Source organism: Hyperolius riggenbachi, chromosome 5 (genome assembly GCF_040937935.1).
Source record: "Hyperolius riggenbachi isolate aHypRig1 chromosome 5, aHypRig1.pri, whole genome shotgun sequence".
NCBI classification, from domain to species: Eukaryota; Metazoa; Chordata; class Amphibia; order Anura; family Hyperoliidae; genus Hyperolius; species Hyperolius riggenbachi.
The window spans coordinates 24294013-24321544 of record NC_090650.1 but is presented as its reverse complement, the minus strand read 5'-3'; the positions used below and the strand labels follow the sequence as shown (position 1 = coordinate 24321544).

General features: G+C 44.3%; 1 protein-coding gene across 5 annotated transcripts in view; it reads right to left on the bottom strand.

Annotated features, from left to right (window-relative positions):
• The window catches only part of MYL3 (myosin light chain 3), a 225625-nt gene that overhangs the window by 37535 nt on the left and 160558 nt on the right, over positions 1-27532 (bottom strand). For 4 of the 5 annotated variants that reach the window (XM_068235188.1, XM_068235187.1, XM_068235186.1 and 1 more), the window contains one exon: positions 12308-12335. In XM_068235188.1, coding sequence (XP_068091289.1) covers positions 12308-12335 — 28 coding nt within the window. Of the gene's footprint in view, positions 1-292; positions 436-12307; positions 12336-27532 lie in introns of those variants that run through there. The other variant, XM_068235185.1, reaches the window with a different exon arrangement.

The window sequence follows — 27532 nt, the reverse complement described above, 5'->3', positions numbered from 1 at the left end:
TACGGAGGGGCGTGTGGTACAACTGGTATTTGTTTCCGCCCCCCGCTGTGGCGCTGCATGTGATTTCCAGCGGCGCCATAGCGACAGGCTTCCCGTGATCAAGCACCGGTCCGGTGCGAAACAATTGTTGGGGACCAGGTTCTGTGTGTGTGGTGATCTCCGGATGGTGATGTACAATGGTTTTTACCTTATGACACTGCTGCTTTGTTTTATACTCATGTGCAATAAATGCTGCTTGGAATATATTGGTGCCCACGCTATCTTCTATCAAGGACTGCAACAAGCTTTTTACCTGTTTGTGGAGGCACAATATTTGTAAGGCGTTTTGCACTTATATGCACCAGTCTTTTACATTGGAGTGCGAGGAGGTTTCTTTTTGTCCTTTGAGCTACATCACGGATATTTAACATAAAAGGGGGGTCTTAAATAATTTACTGCATTACGTTGTTACAGTTCCTCTTTAAAGGGACTCCGAGCACCTCCCATGGGCATGCCTTTGAACCAGACGACTTCCAACAAAGTCGTGCTATGACCCCTCTGGAGGAGCCTCTTGCAATGGCCATGCGTGTCACTTCCTCTTCCTGCTTCATTCAGTGATGCATTTCTCTAAGAGAGAAGACAGGGGTGATCCGGAAGTTGTTTTGGACTGCTGGGATATAGCACAAGGTTTGGGTTGTTTATACGGTGGTCAGAGAACTGCGGCGGCGCAGACATTGTTTGGACTGCAGGAATATGGCACACGGTTTGGGGCGTCAGTTCGGCGATGAGAGAACTGCGGCGGTGCGGACATTGTTTTGTACTGCGGAAATATGGCAAACACTTTTGGGCATCAGCGGTCAGAGACATGTGAGGCCTGTCACTTCTGTGTAGGATTATCACACTTAATAATTTTTCTTTGCATCCGGTGAAGCTCTCGCAGGCCTCAGTCCGCACTCAGCACTGGCGGTGTGATCCTGAGCCGGCAAGGAATGCGCCGGCTCTGCCAGCCCCGTGTGCGGCACCCTCTGCCATCTGTCTTCAGTTACGTCTCGTCTTTGTTTCCTCGCTTTTCCAGCACTTTCTGTGGGAGGTTTGGGAAGAGGACGCGGTATTCCCTTCAGAAGCCGCCGCCAGAGACTCCCCTTCCCATCACTACCTGACCAGCGCCTCCCCGTTTCAGAACTTTCCTCCCCGGTGTGACTAATGCTGCTGAAAGTACGCAGCATCTGTGCAGTGCTAATCCTACACACTGCAAATCACTGCCTCTTCAACAACCACAGTGCTGTGTGCTCACCCATAACTAATATTCCAGTGTTTGGTGGAGACCAGAGAGTTAAAGCACACCTGACGTGAGAGCGATATGGAGGCTGACATATTTATTTCCTTTTAAAATTGCACAAAACTCTGACGCAACATTCAATTCAAATGCATTTTCTCACTTTGTAATACCCACAAAGTTATAATATTTGTTTTCGTGCACAAGTAATATACTGAAGTCGTCTGTTTACAAATTACAAGTTTCCAGTACAGTTACAAGTACAGTTTATCTGCTCTGAAAGCTGTCATTGCATTTTCTTGCATAGCTGCTGTATTTATAGATTAAAATCTATCTAGTAATCACTTCTCAACTCAATGCAGAGAGAAGCTATTTTCAGCACAGCGCAGGGAAGTACATTCAGGCCCCATTCACACTTGAAAGGGCAAAACGTCGGCGATTACCGCCGGCCAGGCATGGTCGGAAGAGCCAATTTCCGATTCCGCGGTAATTCCGCATACCGCCACTACCGAAATTCCGCTTCCGCTACATTCCGGTGGAATTCCGCTACATTCCGCGGAATTCCGCGGTATTCCGCCACGTGCACTTTCCGTATTTTTAAACGGACTTCCGTAATTTTTAAACGGATCTCCGTAAATTTAGGAGGAAACACTCAATCGCTCATTTGAAATATCTATTGTTAATAAAGTTGATTTGTATTTTGTAAATTTGGCTAAAAAAAATGTTGAAACCGTTATTTTAGCGCAGTAACTCTCCGCTGATTATGATTGGTCAACTCATTCCGCATCTCCTGATTGGTCAATTCATTCCGATTCCGATTTTGCCGGAATTCCGAATTCCGGATTGCAAATTCCGAATTCCGGATTGCAAATTCCGAATTCCGCGGAACCATGCGGAAACCCCAATTCCGGCGGAATTTCGGAATTTTAGCTTCCGCGGAATTCGGAAGCCCATGCCTGCCGCCGGCGTTTTGCAGGAGAGATTTTTCCGCGATTTCACGTGGAAAAATCACTGGACACTGCAGCGATTTTCCCGCAATCGCATTTAGCACTTCTACAGCGGTTGCTGGGAAATTGCCTGAAAATGGTGCAGGCTACACGTTTGCGTTCCGCGATTTTGGGCTATTTGTGGCGATTAGCGCAAATCGCCCAAGTAAGAACAGGCCCATAGTGTTTTATTACACTAGCGCTTTTAAAAGTGCTAGCGTTTGAGCATTTTGCCGCAATCGCTGGCAAAACGCTCAAGTGTGAATGGGGCCTAATTGCAGACAAAAGCATGTAAACAAAAGATAATGTTATCACCTCTTCAGATGCAGCAGCAAGCTTTCCATTTAAGAAAGGAGTGTTTAATTATTTGAATGCTGTTCTGCTACAGTATACACTTTTTGTGGCAGTAGACTTTATGATGTAAATAATCTTTTAGAAATGCAGTTTCATACCACTTTAAAGAGGCCCTGTAGTAACATATAGTAGAAGGCAGTACATTACTCATATATATACTGTAATTTTCCTGATTTCAGCATCAGAAACACTTCCTATATCTATATATTGCTGTAAATTGATTGTAGCCCCGCACTCCCACTGAGGCTTAACTTAGGCTGTGAATAATGTGGAATACCCCCCTCCCCCAACAAGCATTCTGGGAGACCAGCTATATCTTACACTGGCTTTAGAACTGTCAGGCTATTTTCACAGTGATGCAGATGTTATAATGTGTGTAAACTGCAATGGAAACTGAACATAGGTTTTAATGCAAAGCCTGCATGCAGGGAGTTTGAATAACACGATCCGTTACAACGCTGTACTGTAAACAGGCCCATAGAATTGTTTGGGCAGAGAGCTGACAGGCATTCTGCAACACAACTGATCATTGTGAACAGGGTTTCAGAAAACAAACATTCTGCAGAGATCACCTGCCAGGACTAAAGATGTGGTCACCTGTAATACATTTCAGAATGTAAATCAGGGAGAGGAAAGATTTGCCAATGGGCACACCGAATAATTTATGAATGAGTATTGTAAAAAAAAAATAAAAAAATCATTATGTTATTTTTTTGACTACAGTTTATTGGATAAACAATAAGACACTGGCATAGCATTAGGGCATGCAGAGGTTGCGACCACCCCAGGGCCCCTGGACCAGAGGGGCCCATTGAAGGGCCCTTCTTAAGCCATGTTATTAGCTTTTCATTGGCGCTATGCTGGTAATGAACACCTCTATAGGTGCATTGCATAGTAATAATCCTTAAAGAGAAACTCCGACCAAGAATTGAACTTTATCCCAATCAGTAGCTGCTAACCCCTTTTACATGAGAAATCTATTCCTTTTCACAAACAGACCATCAGGGGGCGCTGTATGACAGATATTGTGGTGAAACCCCTCCCCCAAGAAACTCTGAGGACCATGGTACTCCTGGTAGTTTCCTGTCTGTGAACCTCGTTGCATTGTGGGAAATAGCTGTTTACAGCTGTTTCCAACTGCCAAAAAAACATGCAGCAGCTACATCACCTGCCAGCAGTAAAAATGTCACCATGCAATAAATGTCAGAATGCAAATCAGGGATTTAAAAGATTTTACAATGGGCAAACACTGACTAAATCATTTATCCATAATTATTGTAAAAATGAAGCACTTTTTTATTACATTATTTTCACTGGAGTTCCTCTTTAAAGGACAACTGAAGTGAGAGGGTTATGGCGGCTGCCATATTTATTTTCTTTTAAGCAATACTGGTTACCTGGCCATCCTGCTGATCCTCTGCCTCTCATACTTTAAACAATAGACAGTGGCCTCAATTCGCTAAGCTTTATCAAACACTTTACCGAACGTTTGATAATTTACCTCATGGGTAAAATCTAATTTTGAATACAATAAGGTGTTATAGATTTATTGAATGTTTCAGCGATAAAACATTTCATAAATCTATAACACCTTAGTGTATTCAAAATTAGATTTTACCCATGAGGTAAATTATCAAACGTTCGGTAAAGTGTTTGATAAAGCTTAGCGAATTGAGGCCAGTGAGGGCCCGTCTACACTGACCACCGCGCGCGGCTGCGAGACGCGCGGTGGCCCTTCCTGGAATCCCAGAAGCCGTGCCATGCATGGCTATGGGATTTGCAGCCTCCCGTAGGGAAACTGATGGCAATGTCGGCCGAATCGCTAAGGTAAGCGATTCGGCCGGCGACGCCATAGTTTCCTATGGCAGAGAACTCTCCGAATTCGGCCCGGTTTCCACAGTAGTGGCAACGGGGCCTGAACAAGCATGCAGCTGATCAGGTGTAGATTAGCTGCATGTTTGTTTCTGGTGATATTCAGTCACTACTGCAGCCAAGTAAACCAGCAGGGCTGCCAGGCAACTGGTGTTGTTTAACAGGAAATAAATATGGCTTCCTCCATATTCTTCTCACTACAGTGGTCCTTTAACTAACTGTTTTCTCTGATTACACCTCTGGGACACTGCAACTCCCCTTGGTAGGTTTTGGGGCTTCATATCAAGAGTGCTCGCACTAGGGCCCTAGGTAGTGTTGAGCCAAAATTTTTGTAAATTGTCCGTAATTACGGACGTGAATTTTGTTGCTACGACACAAATTCGTAATTTCGTAATTGCCATTCAAACCGTAATTCGGAATTCCGTAATCAAAATTTCGGTTTTAGTCATTTTAAGTTTCAGCGCAAATTTGTGTTTAACTCGAAATTTCATAATTTCATGTTTTCTATAAAAAACAAAGTTATTTTAGTTACGAAAATGGACGTAATTTCGTTTCTAATAGTAATTATGCACATTTAGGTAATGACTAAACTCAGGAAAGTCACTCGTTGATTGCTATTACTGATAATGCAAATGCCCCTGCACATGCTGTCACTTTAAATGTATCAGGAGGCTCTATCTGCAGCTAATTCTAAGACAGGTGCTCTTTGCCATGGTGCACTTAGCAGTCATGTTGAGACACTCTGTTTTGGGCCTTTCAATATCTGATAATGATGTCACTTTAAATGTATCAGGAGGCTCTACCTGCAGCCACTTCTAAGACAGGTGCTCTTTGTCAAGGTGCACTAAGGCCCAGTGCACACCAAAAACCTTTAGCAGATCCGCAAAACGCTAGAGGATTTTGAAGCAGATTTCAGAGCGATTCTAGGCATGTTAGAAAGGTTTTCTAAACATGCTTAGCGTTTTTTGGAGGGTTTTTGTGTAGCAGATTTCAAATATTGTTACAGTAAATTAGTTAATGAACAGCGTCTGTAACAGAAACGCCTGGAAAACCGCTCTGATCTGGCGTTTTTCTGAGCGGTTTTCCACTTTCCTATACTTTAACATTGAGGTAGAAACGCCTCAGAAATCTCAAAAATGCTGCAGGATTCGAGTTTGCGTTTCAGTAGCCAAGCGGTTTTCACCCTGCAAACGTTTTAAAAAAACGCTCCAGAACCGCTCTGGTGTGCACCAGCCCTTAGTGGTCATGCATGCTGAGACACTTGGTTTTGGGCCTTGCAATATCTGATAATGCAAAGGTACCTGCAAGTGCTGTCGCTTTAAATGTATCAGGAGACTGTGGACTGGAACACAATTTTGAGAACGGACAAATTTCCGAAATCCTGATTTGTTTGTGTTACATAAACGATTGTAAATACGAAAAGTGATCCTAATTACGAAATCCCGCATAAACGTGGAATTTCGATTATGGACATAATTGTAATTTTGTGAAATTTCGCGTAATCGTAATTAGGTCATTACGCTCATCACTAGCCCCAAGATCCTTAGGGCCTGTTTCCACTACACGCAGATTGGATGCAGAAAAACTGACTCCAATGAATGGCATTCATTGGAGTCAGTTTTTCTGCATCCATTCCGCATTCAATCTGTGTGTAGTGGAAACAGGCCCTTAGCTACGCCACTGCAATCACCATTTTTCGTGTGCAAAATTGCATGGGAAAAGTTCTGACATTTGGATCTACTGAAAATTAGCCTTTACTGTAATAGATTGATTATGATAAAATACCCCCTAAAACCGAGCCAAAGGCCCCCCCAGGGGTACACATGCCTCAGTTGTGATCCTGGGACCTATAGAACCACTCAGGTCTTAAGGCTCATACACACATCAGACCATAGTCTTTTGAAAATGAAAGACCACAGACCAATTTTACCCCCTTCCATGTAGTATGAGAGCCATACCTACACAGTCTATTCTATGGAGCTGGACTCCCCATCAGATAAAAATCTTTGCAAGATGCTGCACACACAGATGCTGTACAGACACAAAAGATCAGTATCTGCAAAAGATCTGTTCCTGCCAAAGATCCGTTCCTGCAAATTGCATTCATAGTCTATGAGATCTGTAGATCATCATACACACCTTGTTTAACTGACATTCATCTGCAGATCAGACAATTATCTGCAGATCTAAAAATCCATCCTGGTGGATCTGATCTGCAGACGAATGTCTGTTAAACAAGGTGTGTATGATGATCTGCAGATCTCATAGACTTTGAATGCATTTTGCAGGAACGGATCTTTGGCAGGAACAGATCTTTTGCAGATACTGATCTTTTGTGTCTGTACAGCATCTGTGTGTGCAGCATCTTGCAAAGATTTCTGTCTGATGGGGAGTTCCGCTCCATAGATTAGACTGTGTAGGTATGGCTCTCATACTACATGGAAGGGGGTAAAATTGGTCTGTGATTTTTCATTTTCCAAAGACTATGGTCTGATGTGTGTATGAGCCTTTAGTTAATAGCCTGTTTAGGAAAAAAGATAATTTTTATTTAGAAGTCACCGAAGCCGTATTCATTTTATCAGCCAGGCTCACATTTTTTTTTTGAGCCATATCATTATTACATCGTTAAAAAGACTAATCTTCTGGCTCTCTCGTAAAGCTATTTTTAACAGCTGTAATTAATTTTTAAAATTAATAATTATAAATATCTGTTTTTGTAAGGAACGAAGCAAACTAATCGAGCTGTATTTTATGCGGTTTCTTTTTTTTTTTTTAAGTAATAAAAGATCTACTTCCTCAGAGACAATTCATTGGAAAGTAATTGTTATTAATGAATCATTTGCGACGGAGCTTATTATTGAAGCCCAAGCCTATAAATTGGATCAATAAAGCAAAAAAAGGGAAATCTAATTATTTAATATGACTAATAATGCGGCTATGTTTTCATGCAAGTCACGCAGAAATATAATTTTTTTTTAAATTGCAGCTCTCTGCTTAAAGAGAAACTGTAACCAAAAAATGAACTTTATCCCAATCAGTAGCTGATACCTCCTATCCCATGAAAAATCTTTTCCTTTTCACAAATGGATCATCAGGGGGCGCTGTTTGGCTGGTATTGTGGTGAAACCCCTCCGTCAGTGTGATGTCAGGACCATGGTTCTGACATCACACTCTGGGAGCCTTGTTGCATTGTGGAAAATAACAGTTGTTTACAGCTGTTTCCAACTGCCAAAAAAGCAAGCAGCACCTCCTTCCACTGACATCACCTGCCAGCAGTAAAAATGTCACCATGTGATAAATGTCAGAATGTAAATCAGGGAGAGGAAAGATTTTACAATGGGCAAACACTGACTAAATCATTTATACATAATTATCGTAAAAATAAGTCACTTTTTTATTACATTACTATCTGGACACCCGGCGTTGCCCGGGTATGTATTTGGCTGGTGTTGGCTCTGCCCACTTTTCCTAACCCTAACACACAATTACTTAATGACCAAGTATGTGAGCTTTGCGGTCTTTGGCATCAATAATTTGCAATGAAATAAAATTAATCTGATTGGATGTGGCCCCACCCCCTTTCTGAATTTGGACCCCAATCACCCAATGGCCAACTGTACCAGGTACAGGTGATTAACAGTGCAAGAATGACAGCAATTAAATATTCCCCTTAAAAATCAATAGATGGATTTTGATTGGCTTTTATAGGCTCCACCCACTTTTCTGAATATTAATCCCAGTCACCCAGTAACCAACTGTGCAAAGTTTAAAAACCCTGCCATTAACAGTGTAAGAATGACTGCAGTTTACATTTCCGCAATGAAATTTGTATTTTTCTCCATCCACTTATTTCCTTACATTGTTCAGGTATGTATTTGCTGCTGTTGGCCCCGCCTACTATTTCTAACCCTAACACACAATTACGCAATAACCAAGTTTGTGAGCTTTGCGGTCTTTGGCATCAATACTTTGCATTGAGATTAAATAAATCTGATTGGCTGTTTGTGGCTCCACCCCTTTGTCTGAATTTGAACCCCAGTCACCCAATGACCAACTGTACCAGGTTTAAGGCTTGTGCCCTTAACAGTGCAAGAATGGTAGCAATTACATATTCCCCTTGAAAATCAATAGGTGAATTTTGATTGGCTTTTGTAGGCTACACCCACTTCTCTGAATATTAATCCCAGTCACCCAGTGACCAATTGTGCAAAGTTTGAGAACCCTACCATTAAAAGTGTAAGATTTGCTGCAGTTTACATTTTCTCAGTGAAATTTGCATTTGTCTCCGCCTACTGATGACCCGACATTGCCCGATTATGTATTTTGCAGGTGTTGGCTATGCCCACTTTTCCTAACCCTAACACACAATTAATCAATTACTCAATGACCAAGTTTGTGAGCTTTGCGGTCTTTGGCATCCATAACCTGCATTAAAATGAAACAAATCATATTGGCTGTGTGTGGCTCCACCCCGTTTTATAAATGTAAACCCCAGTCACTCAATGATCAAGTGTACCAGGTTTGAGGCTTGTGCCATTAACAGTGCAAGAATGGCAGCAATGAAATATTCCCCTGAAAAATCAATAGGTAATTTTTGATTGCCTTTTGTAGGCTCCACCCACTTTTCTGAATATTAACCCCAGTCACCCAGTAACCAACTGTGCAAAGTTTGAGAACCCTGCCATTAACAGTGTAAGAATGGCTGCTATTTACATTTTCCCAGTAAAATTTGTATTTGTCTCCACCCACTTATGACCCGGCGTTGCCCGCTTATGTATTTGGCTGGTGTTGGCTGTGCCCACTTTTCTAATCCTAACGCACAATTAATCAATTACTCAATTACCAAGTTTGTGAGCTTTGCGGTGTTTGGCATCAATAATTTGCATTGGAATGAAACAAATCTAATTGGATGTTTGTGGCTCCACCCCCTTTCTGAAATTGAACCCTAGTCACCCAATGACCAGGTTTGAGGCTTGTGCCATTAACAGTGCAAGAATGGCAGCAATGTAAATATTCCCCTTGAAAATCAATAGGTTAATTAATTTTGATTGGCTTTTATAGACTCCACCCACCTTTCTGAATATTAATCCCAGTCACCCAACGACCAACTGTGCAAAGTTTGAGAACCCTGCCATTAACAATGTAAGAATGGCTGCTGTTTACATTTTCCAGTGAAATTTCTATTTGTCTCCGCCCCCATTTTGGTTATGGGAATAAGACGTATCCTATATGTTATTCCAGGTAATGTACTATGTGTGTGCCAAATTTCATTCAAATCCGTTCAGCCATTGTTGCGTGATCGAGTAACAAACATCCAAACATCCGAACTTTCCCATTTATTATATTAGTAGTATTTTCACTGGAGTTCTTTTTAAAGTGAAGCTGAAAGAAGCTTAATACCTGAATTTATACTTACCTGGGCTTCCTTGTGGTCCTCTCCATGGCCGCTCTTTTCAGTAGATATCCCTCCCGGTATTCCGGCCGGTTCTTCCGCACATGCATGGCCTGGCCGCTCATGCACCCCTATCGTGCTCAACAGAACGCTCCCAGGCACGGGGCGCGGACACATGTGTGGCCGCGCATGCGCATAAGCTAACGACTGGCCGGGACTGGGCAGAATACCGGGAGGGATATCTACTGATCAAAGCAGAGAATGGCGATGGACCTCTTGTAGCTGGAGGGAGCCCCAGGTAAGTATAAATACAGGTATTAAAGGGGTTCTGTGGAGTGTTGCAATAAACATAAACAGACACTTACCTGGGGATTCTATCAGCCCCCTGTAGCTGTAATGTCCCGCGCCGCCGGTCATGGTCTAATTACACGTGTAACGCGTCTGCAGCTGCACGCTCCCGCTCACATCTCTGGGAGCTTACTGCGCAGGCGCAGTACAAGAAAACCTCGTACTGTGCCTGCACGGTAAGCTTCTGGAGACGCGAGCGGGAGCGTGCATTATTTGTCTTGTTAGATGAATAACTGGCCAGTGCCGGCGGCGGTGAACGGGTGATCAGAGGAGGATGGCGCGGGAAATAACAGCTGCAAGGGACTGATAGAAGCCCCAGGTAAGTGTCTGTTTATGTTTATTGCAGGACTCCACAGAACCCCTTTAAAGAGAAACTCCAGTGAAAATAATGTAATAAAAAAAAAGTGCTTCACTTTTACAATAATTATGTATAAATTATTTAATCAGTGTTTGCTCATTGTAAAATCTTTCCTCTCCCTGATTTACATTCTGACATTTATCACATGGTGACATTTTTACTGCTGGCAGGTGATGTAGCGGCTGCATGTTTTTTTGGCAGTTGGAAACAGCTGTAAAGAGCTATTTCCCACAATGCAGCAAGGTTCACAGACAGGAAACTACCAGGAGTACCACGGTCCTCAGAGTTTCTTTGTGGGAGGGGATTCACCACAATATCAGTCATACAGCACCCCCTGATGGTCTATTTGTGAAAAGGAATAGATTTCTCATGTAAAAGGGGGTATCAGCTACTGATTGGGATAAAGTTCAATTCTTGGTTGGAGTTTCTCTCTCAAGTACACTTTAATGGTTTTAATCACAATGATTTTGATCACCGGTAAAGCGCTTTCATTTGGTTTTGAAATCACACATCCCCCCACGCATGCATTCCTTGCTATGGCAAAATAAAATGGATATCAGCAGAGAAAGTCAATGAGAGGCTTTTCATTCCAGTTTGCATGCAAATATAATACAAATTGTATGCATCATGGAACTGGGCCATCAATTGCAGCTCCTCTCATACAAAATCATGTAACAAAGGCACCTGGCAGCGATGATTGTAATCAGCTAATTATATGAAATTTCCCGTACATTTTTGCAATTATGTCTATCTGTAATCACGAATTGTTAATTTAATTGGTTTTGTATAATCATTCGTAATTACGCATGAATTTACGTGTCATTTCGTGCCGACTTTGGCAGTGAATAGCAAAGCCCTAATACTTGCTATTGCCACCAGAATTGCTACATATGTTAAGGAGGATACACTGAATGTGTTGCAATGCACAGGTGACACTTTGCAAAAGGATTTAAAACCGCCAGCTCATGGCAGTCGGCACATTAGCAGTGCCATACGATGGGTGCGTTGGCATAGCGAATGCATGCAAAGCGGTACTGCATAATGTGTGCATTAAAGGGAACCAGAGGCGAAGCACCCTCATGTATTTTACCATATACTGTATATCAATGGGAACATGACAGTAAGCACCTACCCTGCTCTTTGTTTCATTCTTCTCTGCTATATCTGCCTGTTATCAGCCCTGATAAGAATCCCAACCTGAGCATTCAGTCTAGCTTTGATGATTATAGCTGAGTGAGTCTTCTGTGATGTCTTTTCAAGCCCAAGCCTGCCCCCTCCTGGCTCTGTTTTGCTGCTTTGAGGATAAATGGCAGGAAAGCAGAGCCACAAGGGGGCAGGCTTGGGCTTGAAAAAGAAGACTGACTCAGCTATAATCATTCCGGGGAAAGCTAGACTGAATGCTCAGTAGGGGATTCTTATCAGGGCTGATAACAGGCAGATTTAGCAAAGAAGAATGAAACAGAGAGCAAGGTAGGGGTTTACTGTCATGTTCCCATTGATATATATGGTAAAATACATGAGGGTGCTTCATCTCTGGTTCTCTTTAACAGTTGCAGTGAAACATACCTTCTATGTACTGCATGCTGCACTGTGTGCGTCACACGGCACATGGAATGCACAGTGTGACCTTTCCCATTAGTTACGATCCTGTTTATCCAGGCAACACAATGCAACTCCCCAGTGTGAAAGTAGCCTAAATCAAAATACCATATTCTGCCGACATTGTGCTGGGATTCTCTTACCTTCTATCTGGTCGGGTGTAAATTCAATCTACAATGAAAAAAAGACAAAATTCAGAAGGTAAGTTCTCCTTTTTTTCCAGCTTCATTAATATGAAGGTGCAATTTGAAATTCAACCCCTTTGTTTGTTTGTTTGTTTGTTTTAATCCCCCCCCCCTTATTGCGGCAAAACTTGTTATGGGTGTTGGTGTGGGGTGTGTGGGGGGTGGGGAGGGTTAGTCTTATATACCAACTTTTTCAGATGAAAAAGAGGAAAGCCATTAAGACACACCCCTGTTATGCCTCAAATGACACGCCTTCACACCCCTAGCCACACAGATCACAGAGAATTCAAAAGCAAAAGACATAACTTTGTAATTCAATCCACACTGGTTCTTTCCATCACCACTAGCTTACATTTATATTTGTAAATAACAAATCTTTCAATTTAAAGAGAACCCGAGGTGTGTTTAAAGAATGTTATCTGCATACAGAGGCTGGATCTGCCCATACAGCCCAGCCTCTGTTGCTATCCCAAACCCCACTAAGGTTCCCCTGCACTCTGCAATCCCTCATAAATCACAGCCGTGCTGTGAGGCTGTGTTTACATCTGTAGTGTCAGTCTCAGCTGCTCCCCCGCCTCCTGCATAGCTCCGGTCCCTGCCCCCGTCCCTTCCCTCCAATCAGCAGGGAGGGAAGGGATGCAGGCGGGGACAGGAGTTCTGCAGGAGGCGGGGAGAGCAGCAGACTGACACTATAGAAATAAACACAGCCAGCTCTGACAAGCTGTTTGTCAGCAGCGTGGCTGTGATTTATGAGGGATTGCACAGTGCAGGGGGACCTTAGGAGGGTTTGGGATAGCAACAGAGGCTGGGCTGTATAGGCAGATCCAGCCTCTGTATGCAGATAATATTCTTCAAACCCACCTCAGGTTCTCTTTAAACACCTCCAGATCACTGTATCGTATATACACAACCTCTGACAACTTCACTTTAAGATCAGGGGCATAGAAATAGGCATCCCCGTTTTCGTGATTGCGTGCACAGGCATCCGTTAGAGCAATGATTGGTGTATGGGAATGTGTGTTTCCAAAGCCAACCAAAGTGTCTGTTGAATAAATGATCACTGCTTCCTCCAGTAAGCTGTGATGGGAGTAAAGTTTAGAGTCAGTTAACCATTTATGCCACCTGGACGTGATTGTCACATCCAGGCGGCTACTGTACAGCTGCTGCGTGCACACATGTTGCCCCCTCCGTTAGTCCAGAGATCAATGAATGGAACATTCATTGATCTAAGTCCCTGGTAGAAAGACAAACGGCTTTTTACCAGAAACTGCCGTCTTTCTAATTTAAAAAAAAAAATTCCTGTCCTTTTTACGTTTCCTGGAAGCGAGAGTGTTTGCACCCAGGTTTAAAAATATATTTTGACTGTGGCCATCTTGTGGGCAAATAGTAAAACTACATCTACATACATTTTACATAAAATAAACAAACATTATTACATTTAAAATTAACTATTTATGTCCCACACCAAAAATTACCCAAATAAAATTTTTAATGAAAAAAAAAATACAATAAAAAACAAAACAAAAACAAAACATAAATAGTTACCTAAGGGTCTGAACTTTTTTTTTAATATGCATGTGAAGAGGGTATATTATGAACATTATTCAAATTATAAGCTAGTAAATAGTGATGGATGCAAAACTGAAAAAATGCACCTTTATTTCCAAATAAAATATTGGCGCCATACATTGTGATAGGGACATAATTTAAATGGTGTAATAACTGGGACAAATGGGCAAATAAAATATATAGGTTTTAATTATGATATTGTATTATTTTAAAGCTATGATGGCCAAAAACCGAGAAATGATGAATTTTTTCCATTTTTTTTCTTAATATTCCTGTGAAAATGCATTTCGAAAAAAATAATTCTTAGAAAAATGTAACACCCAGAGAAAGACTAATTAGTGGTGGAAAAAACAAGATATAGATCAACTCATTGTGATAATTAGTGATAAAGTTATTGGCAAATGAATGGGAAGTGAAAATTGCTCTGATGCATAAGCTGAAAAATACCCGCGGGCTGAAATGGTTAAACGTGTTTTTCATTAGAAACCTACATATACAGTATTTGCTTAGCTTGAAAGTATTCCCATTGTTCCGCGCATTCTAGCTGCACACGTTGAAATTCCTGCATCACCCAGAGACTTGCATTACTTCTGCCACCGCTGCGTAAGTCCGACGGTTAATGCGCTGTTGACTTTGAAATGGCTAGGCGGCAGATCGGTCACTTCCGGAGCAACACGACACCGTAAGTGTGCTAGGCTCAATTGCCTTGTATTGTCGTTGCGTTAGTTGCGTAGTCCCCCTTCGGACCATCACGCTGGACGCCGGAACCCACTTGAGGTTCACAGCCGCGTTCCTTTTGAACAAGAATGAGCATGGCTGCATTGCACAGGATGCGTTGTTCTAGCCAGTAGCCCAGCGCTGCTCTGCCTAGGCTTTTTCTGCCGGGCCTGAGCAAGTCAGCGTTATTGCACAGGCTTGAGGTGTCCTGTGCCTGCGCTCGTCCGTGGACAGGGGCGCAGCCGCGTACACTTTTTGACAAAGCCAATGTCGGGAGTTGCCAGCACTGGACTGGTGGGGGCGAGGAGAATGGGGGAAGCCTCTGGATTAACCAGAGCCGCCCTCTACTGGGGTGAGTACCCATTTTGGGCACCATATTAACCTTTCAGATTGCCTTTAACACAACAACAATGTTTTTTGTTTTTGTTTTTATTTTTACCACAAACTACTTCTGTTCTTTAGTTTTTTTTTGTTTTTTTTTGGGGGGGGGGGGGGGTTGGCTCACACACAGCAACTTGTGGTTCATGGGGAGACTCATCTATTGTTACTCCTACAAACGTAATATTCTTCACTTGCTCGGAGAACAAAGGCGCCGGTGCCAAAAATAACCTCGTAAAAACAATCCAAAAGAATAATAAGTACTTTAACAAATTTGGATTGAAAATCATTTTCCAGCATTCTTGAGGGGCTTGTAGAAAGTTACAACTTGACCCTAAAACTTTTATAAGCTCATTTCCCACAGTGGCAGGAGCAGAAATCCGCCCTTTTCGATGCCCAAGGAAGGAGCAGTCGCTGTAACCTCCGAAGCCGGGACAGCCGCCAGATCTTCCAGAGGGCTTTCGTGTTTCTTATTCCATGTTCCTGCTTCTTTGCTCCAGCCTCCTTCTAACGAGTCTCCTGAAATTCCGGCATTATTGTGTGTCAGCAGAGGAATGTCGTTAGAAGTGGGCACCCAAACAGCGGCCATCTTGTAGTGTCATAACAGATTCCCTCAAAGTGAATCATTCCAGAGCAGGAATTTTACATGGGAGACCTCAGAGAAACGAGGGAGACCACATCCTACCCAATCGCCCATTGTGAAAGGGGGAAAAAAACAGGAACGAGGATTAAAAATGTTTCCATATGGACAGGAAATGTACATTTTGCATATTTTTATACAGAAACAAAAATTGCAAGTCTTTGCGTCGTGCTCTACTCGACTTTCATTGGCTAACCGCAGCTTATAGTCTTCCACAGACCCCGCGGGAGGAGTGATATGGCGTCCAAACCACAAGCGCAAGTGGTCTGTTCTGGCGAAGCAGAGGAATTTAGAGGGAACCGAGTAATGGCGCGCAGAATTGGCAACCACCGCGTGTTTACGTCTAACTCTATCATACGTCTCGTGCAAGTGCACATACAGTATACCAAGTGAACAAAAAATATACATAGTAAAAAAATATATACCGGTACATATTTTAAAAAATAGGTATATGTTATTGCGTTGAAAGACATCCATGGCTATAATTACTAGGTAATGCCCAATGGTGTTGATTCAGGGATTTTATCTGATTGCCATCTGGAGTCGGGAAGGAATTTCTTTCCCTTTTGGGGCTAATTGGACCATGCCTTGTAAGGGTTTTTTCACCTTCCTCGGGATCAACAGGGATATGTGAGGGAGCAGGCTGGAGTTGTACTTTGTTCTCTGGTTAAACTCGATGTCTTTTTTCAACCAAAATAACTATGTAAAGACATCGGTAACGGGGCTGAACCCCGTGTCAGTGATTTAGGGTTGATGCACCCTTGCCTTTAAGGCCTCATTTACACTTGTCTCGCAAAGCTGCGTTGTGTTTCCCTGTTTTATGCCTGAGATCAGGGACGGATTTACCATAAGGCATTGTAGGCACGTGCCTACAGGCACCTAATGGTGGAAAGGCGGCTCACTCCCCTTCCAGAGTGCCTCCCTCCCTCCTTTCTTATGCAGAGTCCTGAGCAGATCATAAATAAGAGTTTACACACCCTCCTCTCTGCATTCCACTGACCAGATCTTCCTTCAGTCAGAGGCAACTATAGTTATTTAATACTGAGCAGTGGCGGGCATACGGCCGTGCAGGCCGTGCCGCCGCACGAGGGCCCCTGAAGTTCCGTTGCTTCAGGGGCCCATTAAGTATTTATTTTTTTTATATATTTTTTTTTATTATTTTTTTTTCCCTGGGGGGCCCCGACTCCTATCCTCCCTCCCTCCCTCCCTCCCTCACCTCGAGGGCCCCCCTCCCAGTATGCGCGGCAGGAGAGCGGCAAATACAGGAAGTCTCCGGGGCTCCAGGCAGGCGCTAGAGGCTCAGCCGCCGCTTGGACTCCGATGTCTCCACTCCCCTATATACTGCTCACTACTAAACCAGGAAGTAGCGAGCAGTATACAGAGGAGTGGAGACATCGGAGTCCAAGCGGCGGCTGAGCCTCTAGTGCCTGCCTGGAGCCCCGGAGACATCCTCTATTTGCCGCTCTCCCGCCGCGCATACCGGTAGGGGGGCCCTGAGGGGAGGGGTGAGGGAGGGAGGGGGGATAGGAGTCGGGGCCCCCCACCCGGATAGCTACCCACCCACCCACCCGGCTACCTAACCACCTACCCACCCGGCTACCTACTCACCCACCATGCTTCCTGCCTACCTACCTGGATAGCTACCCACCCACCCGGCTACCTACCCACCCACCCGGCTACCTAACCACCTACCCACCCGGCTACCTACCCACCCACCAGGCTTCCTACCTACCTACCTACCCAGCTACCTAACCACCTACCCACCCGGCTACCTACCCACCCACCAGGCTTCCTACCTACCTACCTACCCACCCGATTACCTAACCTCCACCAGGCTTCCTACCTACCTAACCACCCACCCGATTACCTAACCACCCACCAGGCTACCTACCCACCCGGCTACCTACCTAACCACCCACCCGGCTACCTACCTACCGGGCTAGTTACCAACCCACCCACCAGGCTACCTACCCACCCGGCTACCTACCTACCTACCTACCTACCCGGCTACCTACCTAACCACCCACCCGGCTACCTACCCACCCGGCTACCTACCTACCTACCTAACCACCCACCCGGCTACCTACCTACCGGGCTAGTTACCAACCCACCCACCCGGCTACCTACCCACCCGGCTACCCACCAACCAGGCTACCTACCTACCTACCGGGCTAGTTACCAACCCACCCACGAGGCTACCTACCCACCTGGCTACCTACCCACCAGGCTACCTACCTACCCACCCACCAGGCTACCTACCTACCCACCCACAGGGCTACCTACCTACCTAGCTACCCAGCCACCTACCCGGCTACCTACCCACCCACCCGGCTACCTACCCACCCGGCTAAGGGCTACCTACCCACCCACCCGGCTACCTACCCACCCAGCTAACCAGCCACCAACCCGGGTACCTATCCACCCACCCACCCACCCACCAGGCTACCTACCCACTCGGCTAAGGGCTACCTACCTACCCACCCACCAGGCTGCCTACCTACCCACCCACCCACCAGGCTACCTACCCACCCACCCACCAGGCTACCTGTCCACCCACCCACCAGGCTACCTATCCACCCAACCACCCATGGGAGCTGCGCGCCGGATGGAGGCTGGCACAGGAGGTCTGCTGCTGCAGGTGAGTAAATGTTTTTGTTTTTTTATTTATATTAGCAGGTGTATGTTCTGGGCAGGTCTGCCACATGATTGCACGTATTTTCTATGCATATCTGCCGACTTGATTGCACGTATTTTCTGGGCATATCTGCTGACATGATTGCACGTATTTTCTGGGCATATCTGCCGACATGATTGCACGTATTTTCTGGGCAAATCTGCCGACATGATGTGTATTTTCTTGAGAAAACCTGCACAATTATGTGAATTTTCTGGGGAAAGGGTCACCAAAACTTGGGCCCACTGTCTTTGCGTTGCACTTTTCAAGGGAACCTGAGGTGAGAATAATCTTGAGGCTGCCATATTTCTCTCCTTTTAAGCAATACCAGTTGCCTGGCTGCCATGCTGGTCCTCTGCCTCTTATTCTTTCATCCATAGACCCTTAACAAGCATGCAGCAGGTCAGGGGTTTCTGACAATATTGTCAGAACTGAGAAGATTAGCTGCATGCTTGTTGCTGGTGTAATTCAGTTTATTACTGCAGCCAAATAGATCAGCAGGGCCGCCAGGCAACTAGTATTGTTTAAAAGTAAACTTTAAATTACAGTTAGCTCCGCCCTCATCCGGTCATTGCCACGCCCATTTTTTGCCGCGGCGCTATGCGGCGCAGGTTCTATCCGCACCTGTTTTTGGCCTGTTATGGCCACACTTATTTTTACGCGCGCCGCAGGTCATAGGAGCCCACAATTGCAATTTTGCACAGGGGCCCACTGCTGGCTGTGTCCGCCACTGATACTGAGGTTAGCTCTGGCTACCTAATGCTAAGGGACACCTGTAGCTACCTATGACAGGCAAGGGAAGTAAGGGAGAAGTGACAGCTGGGACAGCCAGCACACTTGCGGTTCAGTCCAATGAGGGTTTGTAGGTTCATGGAGGGTGAAATCTAGGGTGCCAGGACATCTGTGCCTATAAGCTCCAGTGATGTAAATTCGGGCCTGCTTAAGACCCACTAGAATACGCAAAGCGCTATCACAATTGCTAGTGATTTGTGATAGCCTTTTGCAAGTGATTTTGGGAGCGATTTCCCAGCTCCTGTACTTTACATTAGAATGGAAAGGCTCCCAAAATGCTGCATGTCCTGCGAATGCGGTTTGCCTAATCAAAGTTACTCTAGTGGAATCTGTCCCCTCCATTTACTTTGGCAGAGCATTTAGGGAAATCTCTAGCATTTGAAAGCGATCCCTAATCGCTCCCCCAAAAAAACAACACTCTAGTGGGATCCAGCCCATACCGCAGGGTAACGCAACAACATGGCAAGGCAATGGGGCCTAGCAGACTTATTGCGCGAGAAGTGCTCCATTGGCTGGCGAGCCACTGCATGGTCAACAGCACGTTGACTTCGGTGGCCGAAGTAATGTGAGCGACACAAGAAATTTAAACTTGTTGGCGGTGCGCATGCGCGAAACAACGGGAATACGGCGAGGAAACCCAGGAATCCCAGTGATGTACTTCCTGTCCAGCAGGGAGTAAATCACTGGGCGAGGGGTGACAAGGGCTATGTAGGGGATGCCAATCTCTGTAGTAGTGGATTTTACATCAGCATTTTGGCCAATCAGAGAGGAACAGAGGCGTGGGAGAGGACAATTGGAGGGAAAGAGGCTTTAGCCAATCAGGCTGCATTAGTTGTGTCGGAGGGGAATAACTAATGAAGGAAAGGAAAGTAGAGAAGAAAAAAAAACCAGCATGCACTGCAACTTCCTTTGTCCGGCAATGTACCAAATAAGAGCCAGGGGACCTGGGGAATGATATTCTATTGGAAAAGAAAAGTAAGATTGATTTTGTACTTTTAGATTGCCTGGCTAGCAACCTTTTTACTTATTCAACAGATAAAAATAGAGAATTGATTTTGGATTTTATGCCTGACAGTTGCTCTTTAACCTATTTTGGTTCCTGGACGTAAAAACTACGTCCAGGAAACATGCGCGCTCCCGCAGCCGATCGCTCGCATGCATGCGCGCTCCCGGCCCGCGGTTTGTTAGCCAGGCAATCAGTGAATCGGGCTATGGTTCCCGATCACTGATTCCTCTCCCCCGCTGAAAAAGCGACAGCTTCTCTCGGAAGCTGCGCCTTTTCTGGCTGTTACCTCCCCCATGCGTCGCTCTAAGCGTATGTTACGCTTAGAGTGACGTCATGTAAACAAACTCATGTGGCCAAAAAGTAATACTACAACTAAAAGTAAAAATTTTTTTAAATCAACACACATTTACATTATAAACCTATTGTTTACATCCCACCCTCCCAAAACTACCCAAATAAAATGTTTAATATAAAAAAAAAAAAACATTACAATAATAAAAAAAAAACATGTAAATATTTACCTGAGGGTCTAAACTTTTTAAATATCAATGTAAAGATGATATATTTCTATATTTTTTGTATTTTAAACTTGTAAATAGTGATAGATGCAAAACGGAAAAAATGCACCTTTATTTCCAAATAAAATATTGTCGCCATACATTGTGATAGGGACATAATTTTAATGGTGTAATAACCGGGACATATGGGCAAATACAATACGTGAGTTTTAATTATGGAGGCATGTATTATTTTAAAACTATAATGGCTGAAAACTGAGAAATAATGATTTTTTCAGTTTTTTTCTTATTCTTCCTGTTAAAATGCATTTACAGTAAAGTGGCTCTTAGCAAAATGTACCCCCCAAAGAAAGCCTAATTGGTGGCGGAAAAAACAAGATATAGATCAGTTCATTGTGATAAGTAGTGATAAAGTTATAGGCTAATGAATGGGAGGTGAACATTTCTCAAGTGAAAACGACGGAACGCGAATGGGTTAAACATGAGGTTTGCCTCGGGTACACTTTAACATAGCCTCATTTTATTACTCTGCAAATCACCACCTCCCCTCTAGTCCAAAGCCTAATCTGATTTCCTTTATGACTGAAAACGCTATTTTTAAATATTCCACTGCGCTTTGCCTTTATCTAGTTTTTATTACTACGTGGCTTTTTGTTCCTCAGCCAGCCCTGGCGCAGTACGCATTGTTTTACACTCCATGCTTTCATTAGAAGTTCCTTCTCTAAACGCTCTAAGAGGACGGCTGCCGCCAAACACGGGCTGCACATCACAACAACCTCACAAAGAAAAGCATAAAAAACATGCGAGAATTATGTGGGCTACAAAACATCTGCCAAAGAATTACAAACTTTCAGAAGTTCGACAATAAAAAGTAAAATTGCGTTCTGCGGAGGAAATATATCTGATTTCCAGCAAAGGCAGTAATGGGTTCTGAGACTTAGCACCCGCTCCCATTAATCTCGGTGTAAGAATTGGGATTTGTGTTACCATTGCGTCGTTATTTTATCTGCGCCTGACTGCCGACTCCCAGGAACAAAGAGGATTTTCTGCTCCGGAGGATCATAAGAAGGGTGATAGATTGAAACGCGTGGGTGATAGATTGAAATGCGTGGGTGGTTGTATCGCAGACAAGTTACTTGTGGGTAGGTGAAGAATCATACATTAGACGGGGATTTGAGGATTCATCACCAGCCCCCGATACAGTTCAGAGGTGTTTTATTTCTGTGATGGAGTTTGGCTGATGGATGCGCGTTCTAAACGAATTGCATGTTCGAGTCAAGAAACCCATTGTACCGTGTAACCCACACTTACTGATGATGGAGAAATGTATTTTCTTATTACTCCATAAATTGTCTGAAGCACTAAAAATAATAATATAATGGAAACGGGCCAGACTATCCCCTCTGGCCCGTTCGCCTGAGAGGCGTGATCATTTTTAGGGGCTACTAGAACCGTAGCAAGGTCAAGTCCATCAGAAAAAAGCTAATGTAGGCATTTCTACCAGTGTGGCGTGTTACATCAGATATACGTAACTGACGGAGTTCTCCTTAATTTATATACAACAAGCAAGAGTCCTCCTAAGCTTCTCTTTAGAGATGGAAACTCAGAAAGCAGAAATGATCCCACTTAAAGTGACCAGAAATGAAGCACCCTCATGTATTTTATCATATATATCAGTGGGAACATTAGAGAAAACGCCTACTCTGCTCTCTGTTTCATCCTTCACTGCTTAGCCTGCCTCTTAACAGCCCTGATAAAATCCCCGACTGAGCATTCAGTCTGGCTTTGCTCAGGAATCATTATTTCTGAGTCTGCCTTCTCTGATGTCTTTTCAAGCCTAAGCCTGCCCCCTTCTGGCTCTGCTATAATGACTCAGCTATAATGATTCCTGAGCAAAGCCAGACTGGATGTTCAGTCAGGGATTTTATCAGTGCTGCTGTTAACAAGCAGGCTGAGCAGTGAAGGATAAAATAGAGAGCAGGGTAGGTGTTTTCTCTAATGTCCCCACTGATATATATGGTAAAATACATGAGGGTGCTTTGTCTCTGGTTCACTTTAAAGTGACCAGAGTGAGACAATTTGCATATTCAGCAGTGATGCATTGGGGTACACCTCAGAGCTCTTTCTAACCTGAATAATTTTCAAATACCTTCTGTTAATGGGAAGCCAGCGCAGCAACAACGGGACCAGGAGAGGAACGGGAAGGCTCTATCGGACCCAGAGCCTTCCCTCTCCTTAGGTGAGTATCTGTTTCTTTTTTTATATTGGTTTCAGACTCCCTTTAAAGATAACCTAAAGTAAAAAAAAAAAAATGAGATAAACTCACCTTGGGCTTCCCTCAGCCCCCTGCAGCAGATCGGTGCCCTCGCAGCTCCGGTCCGATGCCTCTGGACCCGCCGGCGAACACTTCCGGTTTGGCCGTCACCGGCCAACAGGCATGGGAACGCGAGTAATTGTTCGCGTTCCCAGCCTGTATATCGCCCCCTATGCTGCTATTGCGGCCAGGAGGTCGCAATAGCAGCATAGGGGGCGATATACAGGCTGGGAACGCGAACAATCACTCGCGTTCCCATGCCTGTCGGCCGGTGACGGCGAAACCGGAAGTCGTCGCCGGCGTGTCCAGAGGCATCGGACCGGAGCTGCGAGGGCACCGATCGGCTGCAGGGGGCTGAGGGAAGCCCCAGGTGAGTTCATCTCACTTTTTTTTTTGCCTTTAGGTTCACTTTAAGAAGGCAAAATTCTGTTTTAGGTAGTATTTTTAGCCCCTTAGGGCTGATTCACATTGCAAGAGCTTTTTCTTAGCTCTTGCTAATGTAATGCTTTGGGTGTTATCCCACTTCAGCTATGTGATGTTATAAAAATCAACCATAGCATTGTATTTGCAAGAGCTTTTCAAATCACCAGTGTTTAAAAAGGTCTTGCATGTTGAAACAGCCCTTATTACACATTCCTAGGAATTCTGGTTAGGATTCCTAGGGTTAAAGGACAACTGAACCCAGAGGCATATCAAGGCTGACATATTTATTTCCTTTTAAGCAATACTAGTTGCCTGGCAGCCCTGCTGATCCTCTGCCTCTAATACTTTCAGCCATAGACCCCGAACAAGCATGCATCAGATCAGGTGTTTCTGACAAGATTAGTTGCATTCTTGTTTCTGGTGTTATTCAGACACTAATGCAGCCAAATAGATCAGCAGGTCTCCAGGCAACCGGTATTGTTTAACAGGAAATAAATATGGCAGCCTCCATATACCTCTCATTTCAGGTTCCCTTTAATCACTTACTCAGGGTGACTGTACCTTAACTACCCAAACCCATGCCTAACCTTGAATGTCTTTCCCTCATGGCTAACCTTAACCCCCCCACCTCCCACACACACACACACACACGGCTAACATTAACCTTCCCCCAACTTTAACTACCTCCCCACCACGGGCCTAACCTTAGCTGCCCCTGATGCCAATCCATTGAAAAAAATGGCACATTTTTTGGCACCACCATAGCCGCTTGAAATAACAGCTGTGTGAGGAAATGTTTGCGCCTGTGCACCCCAAGGGCCACCTGCAATGCAACATAAGGCCAGAAATACTGGGCACAAGCTGTATTTCGCATTGCCGGAGGTCCATTATTTTGCACATAATCTTCTCACTTCAGTTGTCCTTTAAAGTATACCTAAAACAGGGAGGAAAAAGTTACTTACCTCAGTAGTTGGAATCTCCTGGGTGGTCCAGAGGCTTCCTGAATTGTCCTTCAGCCCAGGGGACCCCCACTGGGTCCCTCTTCAACTTCTGACCATGGCCGTGTCCATGGACAAGCCCTTCTGAATGGGACAAGTAAGGTCTGTGTATGCCTAGTAGAGCACAGCCACTCATGCACAGAATTTTTCCCCACAGATGAGCACCTCTTTCTAGTAGGCATGCCCAGTCTAGATGCGCTCATCCATAGCTGCCCATGGCCAGAAGAAACGTATTATTATGTCAAATAGATACAGAGGGACCCTGCAATGTTGTGGTGGGCTGTAGGAGGATCTAGGAAGCTTTCAACTACTGAGGTGAGTATCTAACTTTTTTATTTCAGAAGTACTTTCTTAGTGAAGGAAATCTAAAGAGAAAAAAAAAATCAGTTTAACTTATCTGGGGCTTCTTGCAGCCCGCTGGAGTCATCCTGTGCCTGCACCGTCTTTCTGAGACTCTTCAGCAAGAAGCGGGGACCCCCTTAAAGCTGGCTGGCAGAGCTGGGACAAGGTCCTCCAGCACTGGAGTCTGGCACACCAAAGTGCACCCCGACATCGCTCTCCCACCCCAGCCGTCACACACTGATTGCTATTAGACTAAGAGGCACCCCAGGTAGATTTAAACATAAAATAAAACTGTGGAATATCTTAAAAAGTCATTTTTATGAGAAGGAAGATAGATCAAATTGTTTATTTCATTAGTTTATTTTCGCCTCGGGTGTCCTTTAAAAGAGCAACATCACAAAAAAGTGAAAAAATATTGATTCAATTGTTATAAATAATTAAAAATATAATAAAAAAATAACTTCAAGTACATCAATACACATATTTATAAGAAGTACGGTTCCCTCAGAGGAAAATGCACTTTTCTTTCTCATTACTTTTCTCCTATGCTCCTATCACTTACAGGGGGCAGTAAAAATCTGACAGATTGGACCGGCTTTAAGGTGCATACACACGCACTATTGTAACATACAGACTGTACACACGTCCTACTGTCGGCAGAACGTCTGCCCAGCGGGAGGGTCTGATGGACCCGTCGTTTGTTACAATAGTGCGCGTGTACGCACCTTGAGGGTGTGTTTCCACTAGTGCGGTGGGAAATCGCCGCGGATTCTCCGCGGACGAATTTGCATGCAGGAGCGAAATCGCATGCGGTTGTATGCGAATTTTACCGCGAATTCGCATACGATTTCGCATGGATGACGCTGTGTGCGAATTTAACCTTGTCAGTGCCTGTGTGCTTTTTCATTGATTCCATGCGAAATCGTATGCGAATTCGCATGAAAAGTCGCATGAAAAACACCATGCGAATTCCCTATTAAATACATTGTATGCGAATCGCATGCGTGTGTGCGGTGTCCGAATTCGGATGGCTCTGCTGAGCAGATTTTTCCTGCACAAGAAAACGCTCTGTTTTCCTGACAAGTGGACACAGGCTCATTCACTTTTATTGGTTATGCGAATTTGCATGCGGGGAACGCATGCGAATTCGCGTTAGTGGAAACGCACCCTTAGAGTAGTCCATCTCCTTAACCTCCTACCTAGGCAATAGAAGTCTCACCTGCCCCTGTTTGTACTCCAATGCCATCCTCCCCCATTTATCATCTGCTGCCCCCTGCTTGTCCTCTGCTCCTCTCCTGTTTGCACTCTGCTGCCCCTCACCCCCCCAACCCCACCTGTGTGTCCTCCTCCATCCTCTCATATACTGTAACTATGAGAAGCAGCAGCGCAGCTCACCCTATCAACGGCTCCAGTGGCAATCACAGACCTCTCCTCTCCTACACTGCGCCTCTAGTGCCGGTTTCTGCCGATGAGGGGAAAGGAGTCATGAAGGTGAGGAGAGATCTGTGATCGCCACTGTAGCAGTTGATTAGGTGAGTAGCGTTGCCGCATCTCATACTACACAGGGGCAGAGGAGGACACATGGGGGAAGTGGAGGACAAATGGGGGGGGGGGGAGGCTGAGAACAAACGGGGGTAAGGGAGGATAAACATGGTGGCAGAAAAGGACAAATGGGGCAGAGGAGGACACACGGGAGACAGGAGGGGACACACGGGGTCGGAAGGGGACACACGGGGACGGAAGGGGACACATTGGGGAAAGAAGGGAACACAACGGGGGCTGTAAAGGACATACGGGGGACAGAAGTGGTTATGAAAATTAATTGGATAATTTTTCCACAATAGCGATCCTTTAATTTTCTTCAAAATATTTTGAAAAAAGTCATAGCTAGCTTGGGTAATCATTTAGCAAAAGTAAAGCTAATGTTTATTTGAGTTGCACATGACAGATGAGGATAGTTTCAAAGTAACAAAAGAAGACTTTTCTTTCAGCTTGTAAAGAATAAGTTTAAAAAAGAATTGTCAATGTCAATTGTACCACTTTGCCATATTAAAAAAAAAAAGGATGGAAAAATATGACAAAAGGACTCTAAAACTGATTAATGAATGCACTGTTATTATCCTACGGAAACAAATAATAAATTGATGAAAATGTTTCAAGGACAATTGCCAAAATTACTTACGCAAAAGGCAACCGCACAGAATGGCAAAAATGTTGGAATGGCGAAACAATGGAAAAATGTTGAATAGAGGTTTTTGGGAATAAACTTGTGGACAAAAATGTCATGCTTTATAGGGGCCCGGCGGATACCCAAATTATTTGATCCACAGTGGCTCATCTTCTCGGTGATACCGCAAATTTATATAATATACCAAACTGCAATCAACGAAATTTGCATAATCATCATTTTGCATTGTAATTTGCAATTGATACACAATCATATTTAAAATGTTAATTTCTGGAAAATTGTAATGCACTTTGCATGTAAACGTAATCAGGAACCGCAATTGAGCAATTTTGCGTAATTTCATGCCGAATTTAGTAGTTAATAGCAAAGCACCATAGTTACTATCATTATAGTGGGATAGTGGGAATAAGAAGAAAAAAAAAAGAATTAAAAAAACAACCCTGTAGTTTTTAAAGGTAAGGTTCACGCAGCACCTAAAAAAAATAAAAATACAAATCCACTTACCTGGGGCTTCCTCCAGCCCGTAGAGGGCAGGACGTGCCGTCGGCACCGCTCCACAGGCTCCTGGTCTTCTCTGATGGCGAGCCCGACCTAGCCAGGCCGGCTTCCAGGTCGGGCTCTTCT